Raw genomic sequence first — 21,218 nt, forward strand, 5'->3', positions numbered from 1 at the left:
CCAGCCTAAAAATAACAAAATTACTAATTGTGTTATATAACCAACACAGCCTATGCTCAGCTCAATGCTCACCTTACTTTAGCAATTTAAAAGGAAGCTAAAAAACATATGTTGCCTACCTTTTTGCCAACGTATCAATTAGTCGCGAGCTTCTAGCCAAGCTTTGGCAGGATTTCAGCATCTGCGCGTTCATTGTACAAAATTAAAAATTATCAACACCCCTGCAATTCTGCAAATACAACGCAGGCTGATAAATGTAAGGCTTACAGTATCAGCCTAAACAAATCAAATGATAGCAGTGCAATAAAAATTGCAGGGAGGGAAAATTGTCAGGGGTGCTGATTTTGTCAGCACGAAATCGTATAAACGACGCTTAACATTGTTGTCGAGAAAAATATTCTCCGTATACATGCAGTCGTTTCAGTGATCTGTTTTTCATTAAAATGTTCAGGTGACACGTAAACCGGAAGTGTACTTGCTATTTTTGCAGTGAAAACTGAAAACATATGGTGTACACATTAAATAGAACTCACGAGAGTAAAAAGATCCAAAAAATTATTCGGACATAATCAATTCATCACAAAAAAATTTAAAATGAATATTTACTGTAAATCGGTGCTAATGAATATAGGATACAGACGATGCTCCAATTACGAGCCGCAACCTCCCCTGCGTTGAGTCCGCCACCGGCCCATCGCACTGCACAGATAACGTACCGGTACCAGTTCAAGCACCGCAACGGTCATAATTCGATATCTGACTGACGGGCCTAAAATTTCCCTGTAGCTGCATATAAAACTAGTCAAGGAGGGCGTGTCATCACAAATCATATGAGCCGGTTGTGCATCTACAGGCCCACGGAATTTGTAATCTATAATGAATCACTGCTGTAGCCTGTACGCCCTGCTGTAAATCTACAATGCAACTCCACTGCACTGCAGTAACTGCAAAAGATCACTCCGCAGATGATTATCTGATCACAGAATATCGAAAATCTTGCTTTCGTCAATTGGCTTCCGATATGCTTGATTGGACATTTTGTCGCTGGCCAAGAGGTCAACCAACTAAAAATTTAATAAAGCTGGTTTTCATCGAAAGCTACTGTGGCAATGATATCGAAAAATAAATTGTAATCAGCTCAGCTTACTGGACACTGGACATAATGCGTTTAGTTTGTTTACATTTATCTGCTTTTACGTACACTTGAGTAGCTGTCTTCGCTACTGACCACCTCTACTCCAAACAAGATAACGAGTGACCTTGGCATTGTACTGCATTTTTATCAAAATATTAATCATTTTATCACTACGTTGATCTCGTTAGTTACATCTCCATCAACATGATAACTATAATGCAACATCAATGTCTGTCGTTAGCACCGTCGTTTGCACAGTCTCCGCCGTCATTTCGAATTAACAATTGTAAAAGTCAAAACAACTGTTTTAGTACTATTGGTATTTACTATTTATATTTGCTTATTGCTGATTGGTATTGGTATACTGCCAATACTGTGGGTAAGTTATTAGACAACCTTCCAAGCTGATGCGCACGACATATATTGCGGAACACGCACACCTACCAACTGGCACACCACATCAATACGTTCACAAAAGAATGAAATGACTAACCTAAATGAAGATGAATACCAAAAGGAGGTTGTCAACCACCTTTCCAGTGTGGTGAAACAGGTATTTATACTTTATTGTATATCTGGTTACTGGTATCTTGCTAGGATTAATGTGTTCATCACTTTGACTGATTTACAAGGCATACCAGCTCCAGTGCGTAAGCCTATATCGTCGCAGTGGTACGTATTTGGTATCCCGTATCGAAGTAACTTATGTCAATTTTACACATTTTGAGATAATTAACATTACATTACCTTTACATACAAAATTTTCGGAAAGATGATTTTTTCAAGTTTTAAAAATGAACCTTCAAATTTAGCTACTTTGATACCACTGCGACGATATTTACTGTACTATAATAAAACCGTAGAAATTGAAGTTTTTAAAAATCACTAATGTCTAATTTGCGAATTGTCTTCCTATACTCCGGCCTTACTGTAGGAGAATTAAGCCTACTGGCCTGAAAGCTATAATCAATTCTGTAATGGACTGCACTTGTCTGGGCATGGAATATCCTTAATGTATAATGCAGTAAATGCAACGACGCTGTCACTTAGAGAATATTTTCCGTATCTCAAATCTGCTTTTATGTTGAGTAGCATTGGTATAAGTAGAGAAATCATACTGACCAAATTGTGTAACTTGAAGGTATACCGATTTTGCCTACAATCTCGTGTCAACGAAACTCTTGTTTTATATTCAGGTTCAGATGGAATATGTGTCCTTGCGGAAAGATGTAAAGCCAGACTCTCATATCTCCAATAACAGCCCTGCAGGAAGAGTACTTTTCTCGTGTCTGGAAATGATTTTATCACATGGGTACCAGGCTACGTTTATATTTTGATTATGATTCAGATTAGTATCATGCAAGTCAGAAGTCATCCACTTAGACTTAAGCACTGGCCTTGTGGTTTCACATAGTTATTACTTTTTTGTATGTCAACTTGATGTCAAAATTTGATTTATTGTTTTCAATAGTGGAATGCCGATATTATATTAGTAAATGCTAAATAGGTATGAAGACACCTATAGCTAGAAAAGTATATTCGATTACAAAGCAGCACCCACCTACGAACTCTACTACTTTTATTGGAAAAGTATTGATCAAAAGGACGATATATATCTGAACCCTAATGATTATTACAACTCTACAAAATTTACAATTTTTACAATATTTTTAAGGTTGAAAAGCAAAAGCGATGGTGTGTGGCAAGCAGTTAAGGACTTTTGCCGTAATGATGTGAAACGGACCATAAACAATTTAATCAATGTCAGGACAAGTAGAGGAAAAAGTAAGTGTTCTACTTTGTATTGGGCTGACACTGGTATACAGATGGACAAGGTTGTACAAGGTAATAAATTCATATTCAAATGCAAGTAGAAGTAGTAATTTTCGAGCTACGATAAAACTACTTGAAGTAGAAAACAAATGTCTGAAAATTACTCGGTAGAAGAGTTCAAGTAGATTGTTACAAGGCTTTTATTGGTGAATTGCTGACGGTGACACCTTATTTAATAGTAAGCTGCTTCACTGCTCTCGCGGAATGACTTGTTGCATGTGGCATCCTAAATAGAAAGATTTAAATAGAAATTCAGTTGTTGTCGTAATCGTCGCTGTGGAATCACAGTAGCTTATGTTCATTGTGCACATTTTGATAGAATTAAGTTTTCATTTTCTTGGCCATGATTAACTTTGAAACACTGTGACAAACATTATCAATAACCATGGTTAAGATATGACGTAAAAAAATGAAAATTTTCAAACTTAGAATAAATTAAGGTTTTGTAAACTTTTCCTTTCACCTTATCTTGGCCATGATTAGCTTGAAAACAATGTGACAAGCATAGGCTAACCAATAACCATGGCCAAGATTGGCAGAAAAATGGGAATTTTACAAGAACTTAATTTTTTCAGAGTTTGAAAATTGAGTCTCAAAATTCAAATAAAATGGAGGTAAGCTGCCTTGACTCCACAGCGACGATATAAGCGTTCTGTCGCCAGGCTGTTCGTTCAAACTTATCCAAACAACACGTCCTACTTGACAAAATATAAAATCCAAACGTAGACTTACGTAGTTTTGACTTCAAAAATTGTTGCAGTAGAAATAGAAGTAGTTCCAAAGCATCAACATTTGAGTATTTAGTACAAGTGAACTGAGATCCTACTTGAGCTACTTAATTTAGTAGTTCTCAGGTACATTCATTTTCCAAGTCCCGTAGAAATAGTTAAGACATGTCTTGGAAATCGCCACTCCTACTTGTAATTGAATAGGAAGCTGGTGGTGTTACTTCTACTTCAACTGGAGTATCTACGCTGATTACTTCGGCCACTTCTGCTAATGCGCAGTTATATTATACAGCCTCACTGTTCTGGCTTCTTAAGCTTTTAATCCAGCTCATCTGATTTAAATTAAAAGTCCATTTCTAATATAGCAAAGCTTTCCCTTTGATGCATTGGATTGGAGATTTCTCTGGTAGCCTAATGCCTAATCCGAAGGGTTCCATATTGGTAGAAATTTAAACCAGCATAGTCTGGAAGTCTGAAAATGGCTGTTGGAGTGTCGGTATTAGGGTATCTACTAATGAAGTTGCAGTTATTTGCTGCTTTCAAGTAATAGCGGGCCTGATTTTCCAATCCTGTTTGCAATTCAACTAAATATGACGATATCAAAAGCTTTGGGTTCTTACTAGCATACCATCAAACTTCGTTTTACTCTGTTGCGGTTATTCATCAGGCAAGGCTTGTACTGTGTGCTGAAATAGAGTACACTTCAGCTTAATCTTATCATCACCTCATCTTAAATTACCAAATTTCAGGCCGAGCGTGGATATATTTGACATTGAACGAGCGAGAATTGGAAAGCTACTTTCAATCGTTTCAGACAAGTTGCTTGCATTTTTACAAGTATTACGATAAGTACGTTATGTTGACTTGATCGTCTGGTATGCAGTACACCTTTCTAGCAAATACACGGAGATCTTTAAATTACGGCTCATGACCAGAAGCATTCTTGTCTGGACTGGAGGCATGGTAGTATTAAGCATCTGCCAAAAAATGTGAAACTAATTTCTCAACTCATACATGTATCCATATTTCATAGCCTATCCATACCAGTGTCATTTCCAGTAATTGATTTAGGGTTAGTAACATTCCTTGGTATGACTAATCTATCAACGGACTGTGTTTGTATACAATCTCACATGGTAGGCTGTGAGATTCCATTCACCAAACATTGAACCTAAACCAACCTTACTGTCGTGGGATATGGTTCCCTCTGTTTGTTACTGTATATTTATTGGCGTGAGAGATGTGAATTTATCTGCACTAAGCTGTGAAAACATTGATGCAATATTGTTTAGTCAGTACAGGACAGACAGTGGTACAATGTATGCTGTTATGATAGTGATTTATATATTAGCAGTTACATTATACACTATCACATAGTACTGTCACATTATGTGTGATATGAATTGCTTGTAAGGAATTGAATTGTGTGACCTTAATTATAACATGAAGTGCTAATGTATTCAGGTTTGCGTTACCTATTTTTAGCAAGAACTATTGAATCTCAAAGTGTTTGGAGTTTGTTGTGTAAGTAAGTTGCTTTTGCATTTCAACTTGTAGTCTGGTGGCCTTTCAATTATATGGTATAATCTGATAATTTTGGGTGGTGATACAAAATTCCAAATGACCGTAACAAAGTGTTATAGCATGAGCAAACAATTGGAATTGGGTAGAGGTGTGCTCAACCGGTTGTAATCTGCAAGACTGAGTCATGTCAATATACTTGAGAATACAGGAAGTTATCGTTAGCATTGTTACATGATGAAGGATTGATGTGGATACCATTTCTTGTGTAGTTACTGAATAAATACATGGTGGTATTTTGAATGACGGAGCAGTGTTTACAGTAGTCCAAATTTCTTGTGGAGTGAATAGCTGTTGCCTGAGTGATTCAGTGACTGCTGTAGGCTTGCAGCATAGAGATGGCATGCTGTATTTAAACCTAGTTACATTAGTGCTGCACAAACTACATTGGTTGATGTTGACAGCGGAATTTTGTGTGTAACTCGGGAGGTGATTTCATGGTAGTTGATCCAACTGAGTCTGATATGGAGATGTAATATTACGTAACATACTGAGCACTGTTATATTTAATGAAATCACTGTGTGAAGAAATTGTCGATTCCGTAACTGCATATTTTCTTTCAGGTCGGCATTGATATGCAGCAGTCATGTATGTATAAAATGGTTTCTGTTATTTTGAAGCCATCTGGTACCTTTATGCACTATCTTGCAGGTTTCTGTACTTCAAACTCTCATCTCTGGTTTGGACAGTGTTACATTCGATTTGGAATTGGTTAGTAGACCGTTTTATAAGTGACATGAATGTTTGACTGTACAGTGTACACTGTACAGTGGGGTCATATACTAGTAACTCATTGCCGTATTTATTTAGTCGTATACGTATGGTGATTAGTGATGCATCGATGACTCTTGGGAATAGCTACAATGTAATCTTATCTTCAGTACTGCTAATCCTGTACACTTACTAAATACCAAATAACATCAGCAGTCCCTTGATCGAACTTGCGTTGATTGCAAATTATGTTAGCAGCTCCAAACTAACATTCAATTTCACAAGTAGGGTAAAATGATACATTTGAAATTATGTGTCGTCTTGTATATCCGTAAACAAACCATAGTGCTAGTAACATATACAGGACTTAGAATTTCTGTAGATATCTTTTATCAGTCAATAAGTGTGTAGGGAGGTAACATTTGAGTCAGGATGTGAAAATATGTGATATGTAACCTACCCTTGGCTGCTGAAAGTATTTTCAGTTCCCTGGTAAATAATTGCAATGAGTTCCTTGTCCATTTTATGATGCAGCTACATGCAACTTACCATTATCTGTGTCCAGAAGAGACTTCATATCTATTCAATCAATATAATCTAGTAGTGATGAGATACCATGCATTGGGCAGTGTTTATTATTTTGAATGCTCTGCGTGATACCTTGGAAATGATTTGGATATTGGCATAGCAGCACCTCATACAAGCTGTGTAATTCAAACCTATCAAATATTATTGCCTTTTTGCAAAACCGGATATCCGTATGTGTTTAGCAACTGGCTATTAGTGACTTAATAGCTGAATGAAAAAAATGCAACATCACTTACATAAATGTAACGAAACTTCATTGAATCCAGCGATCCTTACTAAAACCAATATCTGTCAAATTATGTCAAATTTTGTTTAACAAATGAATGGTAACAACTTACAACATTATATTACAGTATTAATTTCATCGGCAATTTCTTATTTGGGGAGAGATTGGCAAATTATACTTGTGTTGTAATTTGTAATGATCAACCTGCCAAATTATTTCAGATTGCTATTATTTCAGTGTCAATAAATGGAAATAATCCATCGCCAAGTGTAACTTGCATTATTAATTCGTGATTCGTAGTCGCATACAACGTACATATATTAACACTTCAAGTATCGTTTGCCTTGATTTCGGTCAACATAAGATATCGCATCGACATTTGCACCACCCGCTCTTCAATTATGCAGGACATGAACCTCGTTTGCAACTCTATCGACTTGACCCTTGAAATTTTTAGCATATACGCTACGAGTATCGATAAAAGCTCAGTTCATTTAGTCACTTCCTTCCTATTGATTTTTAGGACGTCACCTATCTGGACGCGTCGATAATGTGCGACAGGAATTGGACGAGAGGCCCTCGCGTGTTCAGAAACGGTTCGATCAAAACTCAACCGGCCGATAAAGGCTCCGTCGTACGCATCGACGCAAAATCAATCTCTAACGTCGGGCTGAAAGCCGCTGGGTTTGTGCGCGGCATTTTGTCCCATGAGAACGCGGCCGAATCAATGAAAAACAGTGGCGAAAGCGCGCTGGTGGCCGTGAATTACGATCAGGCGCCGGTGCGGGTGACAAAATACTGTCCGGACTGCGGGAATCAGAGCGAGTTAGTCTGTTTGTGCGTTGCGAGTACGCAGGAACTTCCGCGAAACGTAATTCACTGCGAAGACGGCACCGCGATCACGTACGAAGTGCTAGACGGAAGTAGGATTAATCCATTCGACAAACCGGACTTGCAGTGGGAAAATATAGAAATGGAGACTGTAAATAGATTCGATGCGCACGTAGCCGTAATAGACTCGCCAATCGAAGTCACGAGAAAGCCGAGGAAGAGACGGAAACGTATTTCTAGCGTTCGCTCGGTTAATTCTAGCGACGCGCTGAGTTTTTATAATGCTAATCTTGACAGAACTCGGAAATTTGATGTTTCTTTGAGCGACCCTCTCATCGGATTCGATCCGATAAGTAACGAAAGTTCTCAGGCAGGTAACGACGTGGGTAGTTTATCGAATTACGATGAGGCGAGGCTGGAGATAGATAACGTTAACAACCGTGAGACTGTTGATAGTAACTGCCCCGTCAAACTAACCGATCCTACTAACGTCATAAACGGTGAATGTGTTGTGTCGCAGGACTCTAGGGTAAATAATTCTAACGTAGAGTTACCACCTCCGTGTCAAGATCTACCAAGCTTTCATGCCGGCACCATGGATTCGCAAATCGCCGAAGACCGTGGAATTTTGGATGGTAATGATAACGGAATAGAAAAAGGGACGCTCTCTCAAATCGATGTGAATGACATTGCTGACAACAAGGCGATTGATGATCAGTGCGTTACTGGGAATGATACTGTGCAAAGCTGCGATGGATTTGTTGCGGAAAGGCGTGCGTCGCGCGATTCTAATGCCTCGTGTGGTTCGCAGTTATCGACACCGGGAAACACTGTAGACACGCGTACTTTGTCTTGCCAATCCACTCCTGTTAAAGGATCTGCTCGTATTTATGATACACCTACTCGTTATGATTCTGACGATACAATCTCCATAGCTTCGACTTCCGATATTGCTTTCTCGCAAACTAGAATCTCAGATGTGACTATGATGACGCCGGAAGAGAAAAGGGGTGTGCGGAAATCTAAGTCTGTGTCGAGGTATCGTTCGCAGTCTGAGAAATTGCTTGAAGATCTGACGAAGCTGGAAGTGGAAAGGTTACGCGCAGAGGTAGACGCTAAGCTGAAACCGACGCGCGAAAAATTGGCTAAACTACAACGGACGTTACTAGAACGCAGCTCAGAGGTCGAGTCGGCTTCAAACGAAATTTCTGCAATTGCGTCGTGTCCGGAAAAATCCGATTTGCCGGTGAAAGAAGCTGTGCCGGTGTCCACGCAAGTTCAAAGTTCAACCGAAGCTACGCCCGCTTCTTCGTCGATCTCGAATCGCGACGTAAAAGAGGCGGTTCGTCTCAGGCCGAAATCGGACTTGAAAACCGTGGCCAAGATTGACAACTCGCTGAAACTGTATCTGATGTTGGAGGTGCTGACGGACGAAAACGAAGTTATTATCAAGGTATGGGTTTATTTTGCGTAAATTTTCGTGCTTGCGATTAGGACTGTGCAGTGTGCACAATGATCGAATAGAGAGAGAGCGAGATTTATTTCGTCAACCGATGAGAGAAAGCAGACATGTAAATTTGCATTATAAAACAATCATTGATAGTTATTGACTGATACTGGTGATGATCATGTCAAATTTATATATAGAGTACTTGATTGTTCATACACAATAAGGTCGTAGCGTAAAGTTATATTAGATATTCAGAGAATTTTGTCCATATATAAGTAGACAGGGCTTTCTATGGAAAAGATGTTGAAGGTCTTACAATAACAGGAAATAAAATAATCAAAATTAGACTGATGTATGTTGTATGACATGATATTCAAGTCGAGTATTAATTGTCATGATTCAAGCTGAGTAATGAGAGACTTTTTTTTAAATACCGGGACCAAAATTTCACCGTCCTTTCTACTGAGAATTATATCATCAACGAGAATTTTAATTCTGATACCACCTTACCACCATGGGAGCCTTGAAAAATTCAATTTGTCGTATCACTACATCTACAACATAGCACAATGCTACGTGTGTGACCGTAAACGACAGTTCTGTGAAGTTGTGATCAACTTGCAGCAATGTTACAGAGTGCAGTGAAATGAGTATATAAATTCGAAAAATACCGTGTTATCGTTTATTTGATGTATAATTGGCATTATTTTATTTTGTAGTCTCGAGGAAAATACATAATTGAACCTGCGCATCACCTAGCCTGTTATGACATAAGGATAGCAATACTCAACGTCACTTGAAACCTTGCAGTCGATTCTGAAGCTTCAGTTATACGGGTATTGGATTTTGCCCTGCCCTGATTGTATTGCGTTCTCAACTATGTTGTCTCATCTTGTATGACTTGGTTAGCTGGTTTAGCCGGGCTACTATTGGCGCCAACGTTTTAATGTAGGGCTTACTGGCAGTAGTTTGGATCCAAGTCACAAGCACATCTTGTATCGCCTAATCAAGTAATCTAGTGGAAATGAGGGTGATAGTGTCTACCTTGACTCAAAATACTGTTTGGACTTGAATTAGCCTAATTACATTCTGAAAACTGTTGTATAAGTAATTGCAACTCAAAGTAAATTGAGATGTTACCCAATCCCAACTGTTGATAAATTGTTAATTCAAGAGCAAGAATTGATTTGTGCCAATGAATAGCTTGATGGTGGATTTCGAGAAACCAAAGTGATTGATCGTCATGTGCGCATGACATGGTTTGAGTAGTTTCCATCGTACAAAAGCGGAAATGATTTCAAGAAAATCACCTGATCGACTGTGTCTGTGTGCATGATTTGTCGGTAATTGGAAATCTTCAATGTGTCAGGCCGGTGTGTTACAAACCTTTGTTGTTAGATCTGTTGGAACTGGTCCATTGTCCAGAATGGCTAACTGCGGCTATGGAACTGCTAGACTTCCAGGCTGTAGATTCAATTCTTTTTTTTGCAAAGTAGACTCCTTCCAAACATAGCGACCTCTTCAAAAACTTGACTAACAGTGTCAGTCTGCTTGGTAGGACCAATGAAATGTGATACATATAGTCTTGAAGTTGGTCACGATATGGCTTAAGACATACTACATTCAAATGCCTCTGTGTCTAGATGCCAAATTCATGCCCATGCCTCGTCACTAATTAATATAAGTCACAGGAAGTTAAACTACTGAAAAATCGCTAAAATGCATTTTGGCTATGATACTTCAATTTTATTTCAATTCCATCGTTATTTGAAGTGGTATTCACAACACATAGCGAACAGTATTACACGGAACGCCACCTCAATTCTGATCGTTAAGCATGACAAACATATCCAGGATTTGCTTAGCATAAATGTCGCCACAGATTACAGTATCACTTCACTGTTACATAAAATATTTTTATTTAAGGGTTGAAACCCAGACTTGCCAGAGGCAGTATTGAAAATTTTGAGCTTGTGCTTTGGCTACCGAAATTGTGTGGCTTCTGTTTTGGGTCAATATTCTAGTGGTCTGGTGCAGCCGTGGACTATTTCAGCGGAATGGAATTACTGATTGCTTGCTATGTCGTTAAATTGCGTTATTAGTGTCAGTTGAACTTGCTGTGTACCACATAAGCAGAGCAGCAGATGTAACTTATTAACGCATTTACGCAGGCATACCGCAACTTTGATCTAACCCAAAACGAATAATTGAGTAGCTACATACCCACTGGTGGGGTAGGCCTACGTAAAATATCCATGGCAAGCCTTTGGGTTTCACGCTAGACCGATTCCATCATTTTGACCCGATACCGACACAACACAAAAGAGATGCAAACTAATGCCAAAAACTACTTTGCACTTTTCCATGTCCAAACTGTAAAAGGTAAGTAATTTTGCCTAAAAACTGTTCAATTAGAAGTGTCAGTCTAAAAAAACTTCAGTGAGTAGTGTAAGTACTGTGTCACTGATACTTGTGCTTGTAATTGGGTAGAGATTTTCACCTTGCCTTTACTGCTACTCAAGGAACGATGATGACAACATCAAATACTTGATGAACCAAGTTTTTTGTGAAATTTTAGATGTTCCACGTGAGCACTGGTCACTCGGACGGTAATTGGACCGCCTTGTATCTGCTTTTTACCGATACCTTCATCTACTTCTTGCGTAGCGGAGACGGTAGCTGCCCGTACCAGTCTGAATATGTCGTCTCCTATGAAGACATGGATTACGTTTCGGTTGGATCGGAAGACCAGGTGAAGGAATAAGTTTTGGATATTCTTCAATCACGACCGACTAGTCTCTTTTCTTGCACAGACTATTGAGTTTGTGTTCTACACGAGTAAGAAGCAAACAAAACAGAAGAAGCAGCCTCGCTCCAAATGCCGCGCCAAAATCATGGTGGACTCGTGCGATAAAGATTTGACTGACCTTATCGTGTCGACGCTGTCTGACGCAGTCGCCACGCACACCAGACGCCACGGCGTGATTAAAGTGGTGAGGTACTTTTTTGGGATCAACGCTTGCGTACAATCAAAAATGGTATATTCATATTGAAATGAGCCCGAATATTTTCGGCTGACACTCGTCAGGGGTAATTGTCAGCAACTAGTAGATTACCCCTGACGAGTGTCAGCCGAAAATATTTGGGTTCATTTCAATATGAATATACTATTCAATTGTATATTGAAGTTCTGTACCTCCAAGAAGCTCTTCAATCAGAAATAGGACTGATGTTTTGGTCTCTGTAGAAATATAGCTATTGGTCAAGCTTGATGCACAACAATCTAATACCATAAATTCTGCCATTGGCAAGCATCCGTTGTATAATCCCGCTTGTGCGAGAAATTATCGAGACGACAGATTTCGCGTCGTTGGAAACGGCCTTTCACACTTTCATTTGTGTGCCTTGGAGTCAGGGTTGTAACCGAGTCACAAGGCTATGAGTCGCAAGTCAATCTCAGCTCTATAGTTTTGACTCGAGTCAAGACGAGTCATTTTCAATTCACCACCGAGTCATTTTCAATTCACCACCGAGTCAAGTCCCAGTTCAAGTCATCGAGCAGAGGTTCGAGTCCAAGCCATGGTATTATGACTCGAGCCCGAGTCCAATTCATTGTTTCGACTGCTCAGTTTCCAGTTGCAGTCTAGTTACACCCACTTTTATAACTCTGTTTGGTGATATCAAATGGTTCACATTATACGGCCGTAAACCAAACTTTACGCTGATTGGTCGAGAGACAATGGCCATGGATACGACGCAGCAACGGAGGACGCTGCATTTACCTAAGCCTAGTTGGCACTACGATGTATTCCTATAGCCGCCTAGACTGTATAAAAACGACAAGAATACAGTTAAATGTTTATTTCGTCATCAATATTAAAATTAGGAAAGAAAATTAAAAATTTAGTAACGTATACTAAAATATAATGCCGAAATACTGCTGAGTATATAAATGCAGTGCTACCAATGGCAATGAACTGGGAAAGAACAGATTTTTCCATTCATTTCCTTCCAACGCAAAGGCCAGGAAGGCTTGGGAATGCAGAGTAAGAAGGCAGGATTTCAATCCTACTTCCACAAGCTTCATTTGCTCCTCATCGCCGACCTCACTGCAGTTGCAGTGACTTAAAAAGCCAAGAAATCACAGTGAGCCAAGATACAAGTCGGCAGCTAACGACCCGATGAATCGCGAGCCGATGCGTGAGAGAGTGGAAAGAATGTCAAAGACAAGAATAAATGCATTGATCAGTTCAAATACTGTCATGTCGTGGAGCACAAAGCCTTAAACAGACTAAAAGCACCACTGTTGTGTACAATAATAATAATAATAATAATTTGCTCCCACCACTTTTGCAAGGAAGATTCTGCTGCTAGTGCATTATAGATACACCAATACAGTCACGTCTAAAGAGAGGTGCGATTCCCAGTCGCAATCTTCGTGGTGAAGCAGAAGATATGCGCATTGCAAAGAGGCGGACCCTGAACTCCATGCCGTGTCAACTGTCTTCCTCCAATGTTGCGGATGCTGCACATGCAAATCTTACATTGTTATCGGGTGATCATGATTTAGAATCGCCATCGTGTAGTCTTGAAATGGAATCTTCAAATCCATCACCTGAATCTTAGGGTTAGAAGCCAACGAAGTCAGTCATATGCAGATTAGCTACCTAAGCCCAGAGGACATCAGAACAGAGAGGATGTGCAGAATGGGGTAAATACATAGGGCTCTTCGACTCACAAGTAGCAATTTTGGTAGGGTTTTGGAGTGCTTTGAGGAGAACAAGACAGCAGATAGCCTACTCCATATGCAACATCTCTTTTCAAATCACTTCAAAGACAGTACAGTATGAACAGGTATTCAATATCGTGGGGGTTATTGCACGAAGAAAGGGCCATTTAAGACTACTAAGCATCACTCATGTGAATGTAGCAAAGATCGGTCTTGTTCTTTTTCCATATGGATATCTGGGTGCTTCACATGATAGAGTGATTCTAGCTGTGCAGACCTCTTCCGCACTGGTGTGCTTGAGGTATCGTAACAACACATGCGATGAGCTCATGAATTTGAACTTGAGCAGAAATCACAGAAAATTAGTTTATATTTGACTGCTGCTAGATAATTACAAGTAAATCACTCTTATTGGCATCAAATTCGGGCCCAAATGTATGTCACAAATAGTCCTGCCTTCTTATACTCTGCATTCCCAAGCGTTCCTGTCCTTTACGTTGGAAGAAAATGAATGGAAAGCTCTGTTCTTCCCCAGTTCATTGTCATTGGTGGCACTGCATTCATAAACACAGCAGTATTTCGGCATTATATTTCAGTATATGTTATTAAATATTTTGTTTCCTTTCCTAATTTTATTATGGATAAAGAAATAAACATTTGACTGTAATCTTGTCGTTTTTATACAGTCTACACGGCTATAGGAATACATCGTAGTGCCGACTATAGGTTTAGGTAAATGCAGCGTCCTCCGTTGCTGCGTCGTATCCATGGCCATTGTCTCTCGACCAATCAGCGTAAAGTTTGGTTTACGGCCGTATAGGATACTAATTTTCTTGACTTTTAGCAGTGTCTGCTCGCATTTTCAAGTACTAGTACCAATAGACGAAATACCAATAAGGTGGTTAGGTTACTATTCTTTGAAATTACAATGTAATGTCGGTCTTGGCCGTATGAGTTTCGAGTCATATGACTCGGTTCGAGTCATTCGCAATGCCTCGAGTCCAAGTCGAGTCAATACACAAATTGACTTAAGTCGAGTCATGACTCGAGTCGTTACAACCCTGCTTTGAGTCACCTTTTATCAAAATACACCAGCCAAAAGGAGTTCGTGTACCATCTAAAATAGTACATTGAACTCTCTCTTATTCGAAATTTCATGCTGGTGACGTCGTATTTTGAAATACGATTGTTGATATACATTGTTTTCTCCAATTCTCTACTGATTGCTGACCATTACCCCTGACGAGTGCCCGCCGCAAATATTCGGGTTCGTTTCATTATGAATATACTATTCAATGATCAACATGTAAGGAGTGTTCGATGACATAATCACTATTGCTATTTTTTAAGGTTAGAGGGTCTTCGCTCTTCAGTAGCCAACTGTTGGATTAATTTAGGAGGGTTGTAGCAGATCAATTTTTCGTGAAAATACTGAAAACTTGTGTGAACTCAAATGATGATCCCAGGCATAATTATGGTCCTTCCGATTGTATTTCAAGTAATTTTTGAAATTCCAGTGTCCACCAGTGTTCCGTGACGCCAGGGAGCATCAAATCTCTCTCGTGAAGTATTTGCGTTCCGAAGGCTTGACTGGAGACGTCAGCTATTATCAGCTCGTGCATTGGGAAGATCCAGACTTTGTCACGGGCAAGTGCTGTTTTGGTGTATCGGTCTCTGATTCTACTTGCATACAATTTATCGCTTTGTCTAAAACAGGGGGAGGAGGGGTGTTAAACATCCGACCTGCGAAATAATTCTGATCAAATGGAAAAACACTAGTAAATCCAGCACATTTATATGAAAAGTTGAGATTATTAATAAGAAATGCCCTACGATCCGTAGTATAATATATACTGATAGGCTTGATAGTAAAGGATTCCTATTCCAGTGAAAAACAAAGGTGGGCTATGCATTTGGAAGTCACATTTTATTGTCATTTGACTAATCCCGGCCCATAGGCGATCAACAGGTTTAAATCCGGCCCGCGTGCTAAGTTTAGTTTGACACCCCTGGTCTAGAAGCTGTGAAAAGTCGATTCGCGAACTTGTTTCAAATTGAGACGTGTTATAGTGACTGTTAGACCACAATGCTGTATAATGATATTGAAATGGACTAGGGGTCTTCAAAAATGACTTTTTTTCTCAAATCGTACTGGCTACTCGAAAAATTGTTAGGTTACCTAATTTAAGCCTACACACCAAATTTGGTTCAATTCCAACCAGTAGCCGCATTGCTACAGGAGAAGAAAGTTTCTATTTATTATATAAAAATGAATAACAAAAAATTTGAAAATTTTCTTTTCACCCCATGAAAGTGTTAGGTTGTCTACAGAAACGATGTTTACCAAATTCGGTTTAATTCCAACCAGTGGAAGCGGAGATATTGTCGTCGAAAAATTTGGATTATGAATAAAATAGTATTTACGGTGACCAATTTTTTAGTTATTCATTATAGTGGTACCCACCGTCAATACTATTTTATTCAAATCCAAATTTTTCGACGGCAATAACTCCGCTTCGACTGGTTGGAATTGAATCAAATTTGGTGATGATCGTTTCTATAGACAACCTAACACTTTCATGGGGTGAACAGAAAATTTTCAATTTATTTATTTATTGTGATATAATAAATAGAAACTTTCTTCTCCTGTAGCAATGCGGGTGCTGGTTGGAATTGAACCAAATTTTGTGTGTAGGCTTAAATTAGGTAACCTAACAATTTTATCAAGTAGCCTGTACGATTTGAGAAAAAAGTAATTTTTGAAGAGCCCTAATGTGCAAAGTTATAGTATTGTTCCTATTTTAGTATGTGTAACGCCAAAGCAAATCGAAGATTGGGCACTCATAGAAACTGTGTGTGAACATGACATGATTTATCATTACGATGATTTCAAACACTGTTTTCTATTCCTTCACGTTTGGTACTTACAATTACAATTGTGTAACGTACAACGCAGGTGCAAACGTGGCCAAGGTGTCTATGCAAGGCACTCTGAAGTACAAAGCACATTCTTTTTGGGGGTCAACGTTCAAGTCCGCATACTTCGTGCTCAGCGGCGGCGTCCTGTATCAATATGCAAATAGGTGAGCGGATTGCGAATTGACGGTAATTCCGGGACGTAATTAGAACGAGTATTGAATAATAATTTTTATTATGCAGAGGCGATCTGTAATGAAGAATATCTCCCGACATTTATGTTTTAGATTACTCAAGTACTCGAGTAGTTTCCAGACATGGTTTCTAATCCGATTTGAAGTAGTTTTGCCATGTCTTGGGAATTACTACTTCTACTTCTAATTGAGTAGAAATATACCGCATTACTTGGGCTTGAGTGGAAACACGTCTGATATGATACCTCGTCTGATACGTGATTACGATTGGTAAATCAAATCACTGATGATCGCTGATTGATAAATTTTGTACCATACCGTAGTGTCATTAGAAGGGCGATTTTTTTGACCTGAGAAACTGAAGATTTTGACCTAAAAAATCAAAATTTTGACACTTTTTTACCTTGATAAACTTCATTTTGACAAAATTTTGTCCTCGTGTATGTAAATTAGGTGTTTTCATACATAACGTTAAAATTGTACTACTTATCTTCATTTCTGGTTGGAACTGTCTGTCCTTACGAAGTAGTTTGGCCTGGAAAACATTTTTGAATTTAAACTGACAAATTTTTGCTCAAAAAAACTTTATTTGAACAAAATCTGGAGCTATGAAGAATCCCAGTAGTTACGTCACGCGTTATGGTAAAAATAATTAAAATTTGTGGTAGTACTACGAAAGATACTCTCCTACATTCTCGGGTAGAAAGTGTCTGTCCTTACTAAGTAGTTTGCCAAGATCGGAGAACTAACGTTCAACAGTAGCAGTTGCTGGGCTGGGAACACTGAAGCAGTGCGTACACTGCTGTTGACAAACCGTGTTGCTTCATTCCGACAATGTTGTCTACATTTTTACAATTTACAATTACAATTTTTCATCACGCGCTTCTTGATATAAGAACCAATGCTCACACAGCCTTGCGTCACTTTGACTGTCTCTGGCAAGCGCTTTATTTTCCTTCGCAGAGACAGCGAAAAGCCGACCGGCAGCTACGAGCTTACCGGGGGCCGCTGCGTCGGATGCAGGCGAATCAAAACGCCGGACTCGTCGAACGGGCCCGGTCTGGATTTTGTCATCGAATTTCAAGGCGACACTAAGCTGGAGATGAACGGGTACAGCGTGATGGAGGTCACCGAATGGCTGCAGTGCCTTTGCATGATCGTCTCGCTGGACCAGGTAATTTCCAAGGGGGTTTTCTCCGTCGCCGCCAAGGTGGTCAGTAAAGAAGTAGTAGGTAGCTTCTTTAGAGTCATTTTTGTTAGTCACTAACATGCAGGGTTGTAATGACTCGACTTGACTCGGGTCATTTTCCCAAAATACGGAAATGACACGACTCGAGTCAATCTGTGTGTTGACTCGACTTGGACTTGAGTCATTGCGCGTGACTCGGACCAAGTCATAGGACTCGAGACTGGGACGGCCAAGACAGACATTTCATCGTAACTTCGGAGAATAGTAAAGTTACCACATTATTGGGATTTTGTCCATTGGTACTGGTACATGAAAATGCGACCAGAAACTGCTAAAAGTATGGAAAATTAGTATGTTTTAAATGCGAGCCATTCGATATCACCGGAGTTGTAAAAAGTGGGTTTAACAAGACTTTAACTGGAAACTGAGCAGTCAACACAAAGACTTGGACTCGGTCTCGAGTCATACTATCACGACTCGAACTCGACCCTCTGCTCGCTGACTTGGACTCAGACTTGACTCGGTGTTGAATTAGCAACGACTCGACTTGACTCGATTCAAAACTATAAACGTGAGACTGACTTGTGACTCGTGGCTTGGTTACAACCCTGCTTTAGGGGCTTTGCGTGGAAGGGAGATCACGATGAAGGTGACCAAAATCGCTTGTAAAAGTGTTTTTATGTACTAAACCAGGGGTGGGCGAACTTTTGAGCTCGCGGGCCACATTCAACATATGAATCCATTCGCGGGCCGCATTACATGAAATTGGGATACTAATCCGATATTCTACTTGATTATATAGTGACCGAGAACATGGAAATATTATATATACGTATTTGAATATTTTAAACCAACCAAGCATTGATTTCGTGATAACGTACACGAGAATTAATAAGGTGGCCGTGGATGAAGGTCGTGTGTCCCGATTCTTAAAATTGAGTCTGTGAGCAACGATTTGTTCATACATTTGCTGGTTGTACTTTTGGTCTAACTCCAGAACACTTAATGATGACAGCATCATAACCACGTTACCTTTAAACACGCTTCTACAATATATAAATATCATAAATACCAATACTTCTACACAGACGAAAACGAATCTATCTAACACACTTTCGAAACGGGCTTCCAAGTACAGCACTAATAATAATAAACTTGCTCCTGTAGCGAATGGAATATCACACTCGTGGTCCGAATCAAGGCATTTACGTTTCACTTTCTGTGATGCTTAGCAATAGAAACCTTCCAAAATACATGGGCCTCGAGGTCGGGCTATTGCGCCATCAATAAAATTAAAATAAAAAATACTACGGAAAGAATATAACTCGTCATTATCATGTTGAAATATATTAGGAAAAAGTTTAAACGGCTATACCCACAGTACTTTGATTTTAGTACCCATTTGATCAATACTTTTGCAATGTTTCGTGAGGCTTTCGCGGGCTGCACAAAAGATGTTGCGGGCCGCAGTTTGCCCACCCCTGTACTAAACCATAATTTGGAAGTTCAAGACCGAAGTTTCCTGAGAATTTTTAATATCTGAACAACCCTTGTGCAATGTGCATATGCCGCTGGACAAGGAATGTGTTGAAATAGCCTTGTAAGGCTTGTATTTTAGTAGAAATTTATGGTTACTACGTTACCTTTGCCAAAATTGACTAGTTTGACCACCCCCTGTGTGTCCACTTGTGTATTTATGATCCGCGCTGATAGCTGAACCCATGCTATTTGGCAGTCTTCTACAGTCGACCAGCAGGCCTGCACCGACGGCATCGTGTTGAAGATGCTAAACCACGACGCTCTCGTACCGTGCAGCTTAATAGTAGCAGACGAGACTCTGCTGCTATGCCACGAAGATCGCCACACCGGCTTTTGCCGAACCTTAGCCAAGGCGGCCCGCGAAGACATTCGCTCCGTGCGCGCCGACCGCGCCTCGTCCACTATGTGCGAGTTGACGGTGCTTAAAAACTCTAGCATGCCACAATGCGTGAAGTGGGGCGTGTTTTTTCCCGCGCTTTTCTCGCTGGAAGCTTTCGTAAGTGCGCTGGACGCGTTTTCGAAGGCCCCGTCGTTTTGCGATGATGGCGACGGTAATTTGACGCACTATCGAGAAGCGAGGGCGTTGCTTGACAGCCGGTGGACGCGGACTGATAGCCTGCTGCAGGGAAGGTCCGGCAGCACGGAAAACTATACTTTCATCTGATACTCTGTGTATATTATGCTGCGCTTTCAACTGTCGTTTACGTCTTCCTTGTCGCGTGCAATCTACAACGTTCAAGATACAATTTTCTGTGCCGGTTCTTCTCGTTTGTTTTTAATCCGCTTTGTCGCGTTTTGCATGACTGTCTGAAACAGAACGGTAGGCTCGATCTCGGGTTTTGCTAGCGTTCTGCGAATGATGTTTGTGATTTTGCGTGACAAGCCGTTTCATCCGACTCTTACCATCCAATTTGAGTGCCTTTCGTAATAAAGATTCAACAGTGTTTCTTGAAAAGTGGTGTTCATGATCATCAATGGTTTATTAGCAATTTTTATCAGTTCAATACACCACAAAAATGCGATACAGTGAAAAGATAGGTGTCGAAGCGACTTGGAGTAGTCGATAGAATCAGACACCCACCTTGGCCTAGGTGATGTAAAGAGGAGGCACGGACACTGAATGGAAAGTAAAGAAGATAGTATAGAAAAAAGAAAGCGACAAGAAATGGAGCGGCATGTGCTGTGCGTTGGCTGCTTGCTTCCAGCTCTGAAGCTTCGTCGGTTGTCCAACTTTGTAGATTGTGTGAAGTTGCAGAATGACCTACGTCCTACAGTGTCGGCTCCCCCTGCGTGAAATTGGTTGAGTTTCCTACGCGCAATATCGCGAGCCGATTGAACACAGCTTACATTGTTTAGTTTAGATCGGTCGTACTTCTGTACTCCACTGAACAAAGCGTTGGTCGCAGGTTTGTAATGAATTCAGTGTTACTTTTATAGTTATAGCTCGAGTCAATTTCAATTCACCACCGAGTCAGGCAGCGGGGGGAGAGCCGGAGCCGAGTCATTCCAACCAACGTTCCCTCTAAGCTGCGCCGCCGCGCACCGCTGACAAAGTCGCCGCTCACAA

At 40.1% G+C, this 21,218-nt stretch overlaps 1 protein-coding gene across 1 annotated transcript; it reads left to right on the forward strand.

The window, feature by feature from the left end:
* The first annotated feature begins 1,461 nt into the window (after positions 1-1,461).
* On the forward strand, positions 1,462-20,606 carry LOC145437366 (pleckstrin homology domain-containing family M member 2-like). Its single transcript, XM_080314583.1, has 13 exons — positions 1,462-1,688; positions 2,332-2,447; positions 2,811-2,920; positions 4,446-4,545; positions 5,842-5,866; positions 5,930-5,989; positions 7,327-9,087; positions 11,663-11,836; positions 11,898-12,077; positions 15,331-15,460; positions 16,770-16,896; positions 17,887-18,097; positions 19,848-20,606. The coding sequence occupies exons 1-13, from the start codon at positions 1,620-1,622 to the stop codon at positions 20,313-20,315; spliced, it is 3,531 nt and encodes a 1,176-aa protein (XP_080170709.1). The 5' UTR covers positions 1,462-1,619; the 3' UTR covers positions 20,316-20,606.
* Positions 20,607-21,218: the final 612 nt, after the last annotated feature.

This window comes from Botryllus schlosseri, chromosome 4, assembly GCF_051294905.1.
Source record: "Botryllus schlosseri isolate E-star chromosome 4, Bs_hap1, whole genome shotgun sequence".
Taxonomy (NCBI): Eukaryota; Metazoa; Chordata; class Ascidiacea; order Stolidobranchia; family Styelidae; genus Botryllus; species Botryllus schlosseri.

Bases quoted from the DNA above. Each gene is read 5' to 3' on its own strand.
- LOC145437366 (XM_080314583.1), top strand. From the start codon at position 1,620: ATGACTAACCTAAATGAAGATGAATACCAAAAGGAGGTTGTCAACCAC. The intron at 5,990-7,326 runs GTTAGTAGACCG...ATTGATTTTTAG, and splicing joins TTACATTCGATTTGGAATTG to GACGTCACCTATCTGGACGC. The intron at 15,461-16,769 runs GCAAGTGCTGTT...CGTACAACGCAG, and splicing joins AGATCCAGACTTTGTCACGG to GTGCAAACGTGGCCAAGGTG.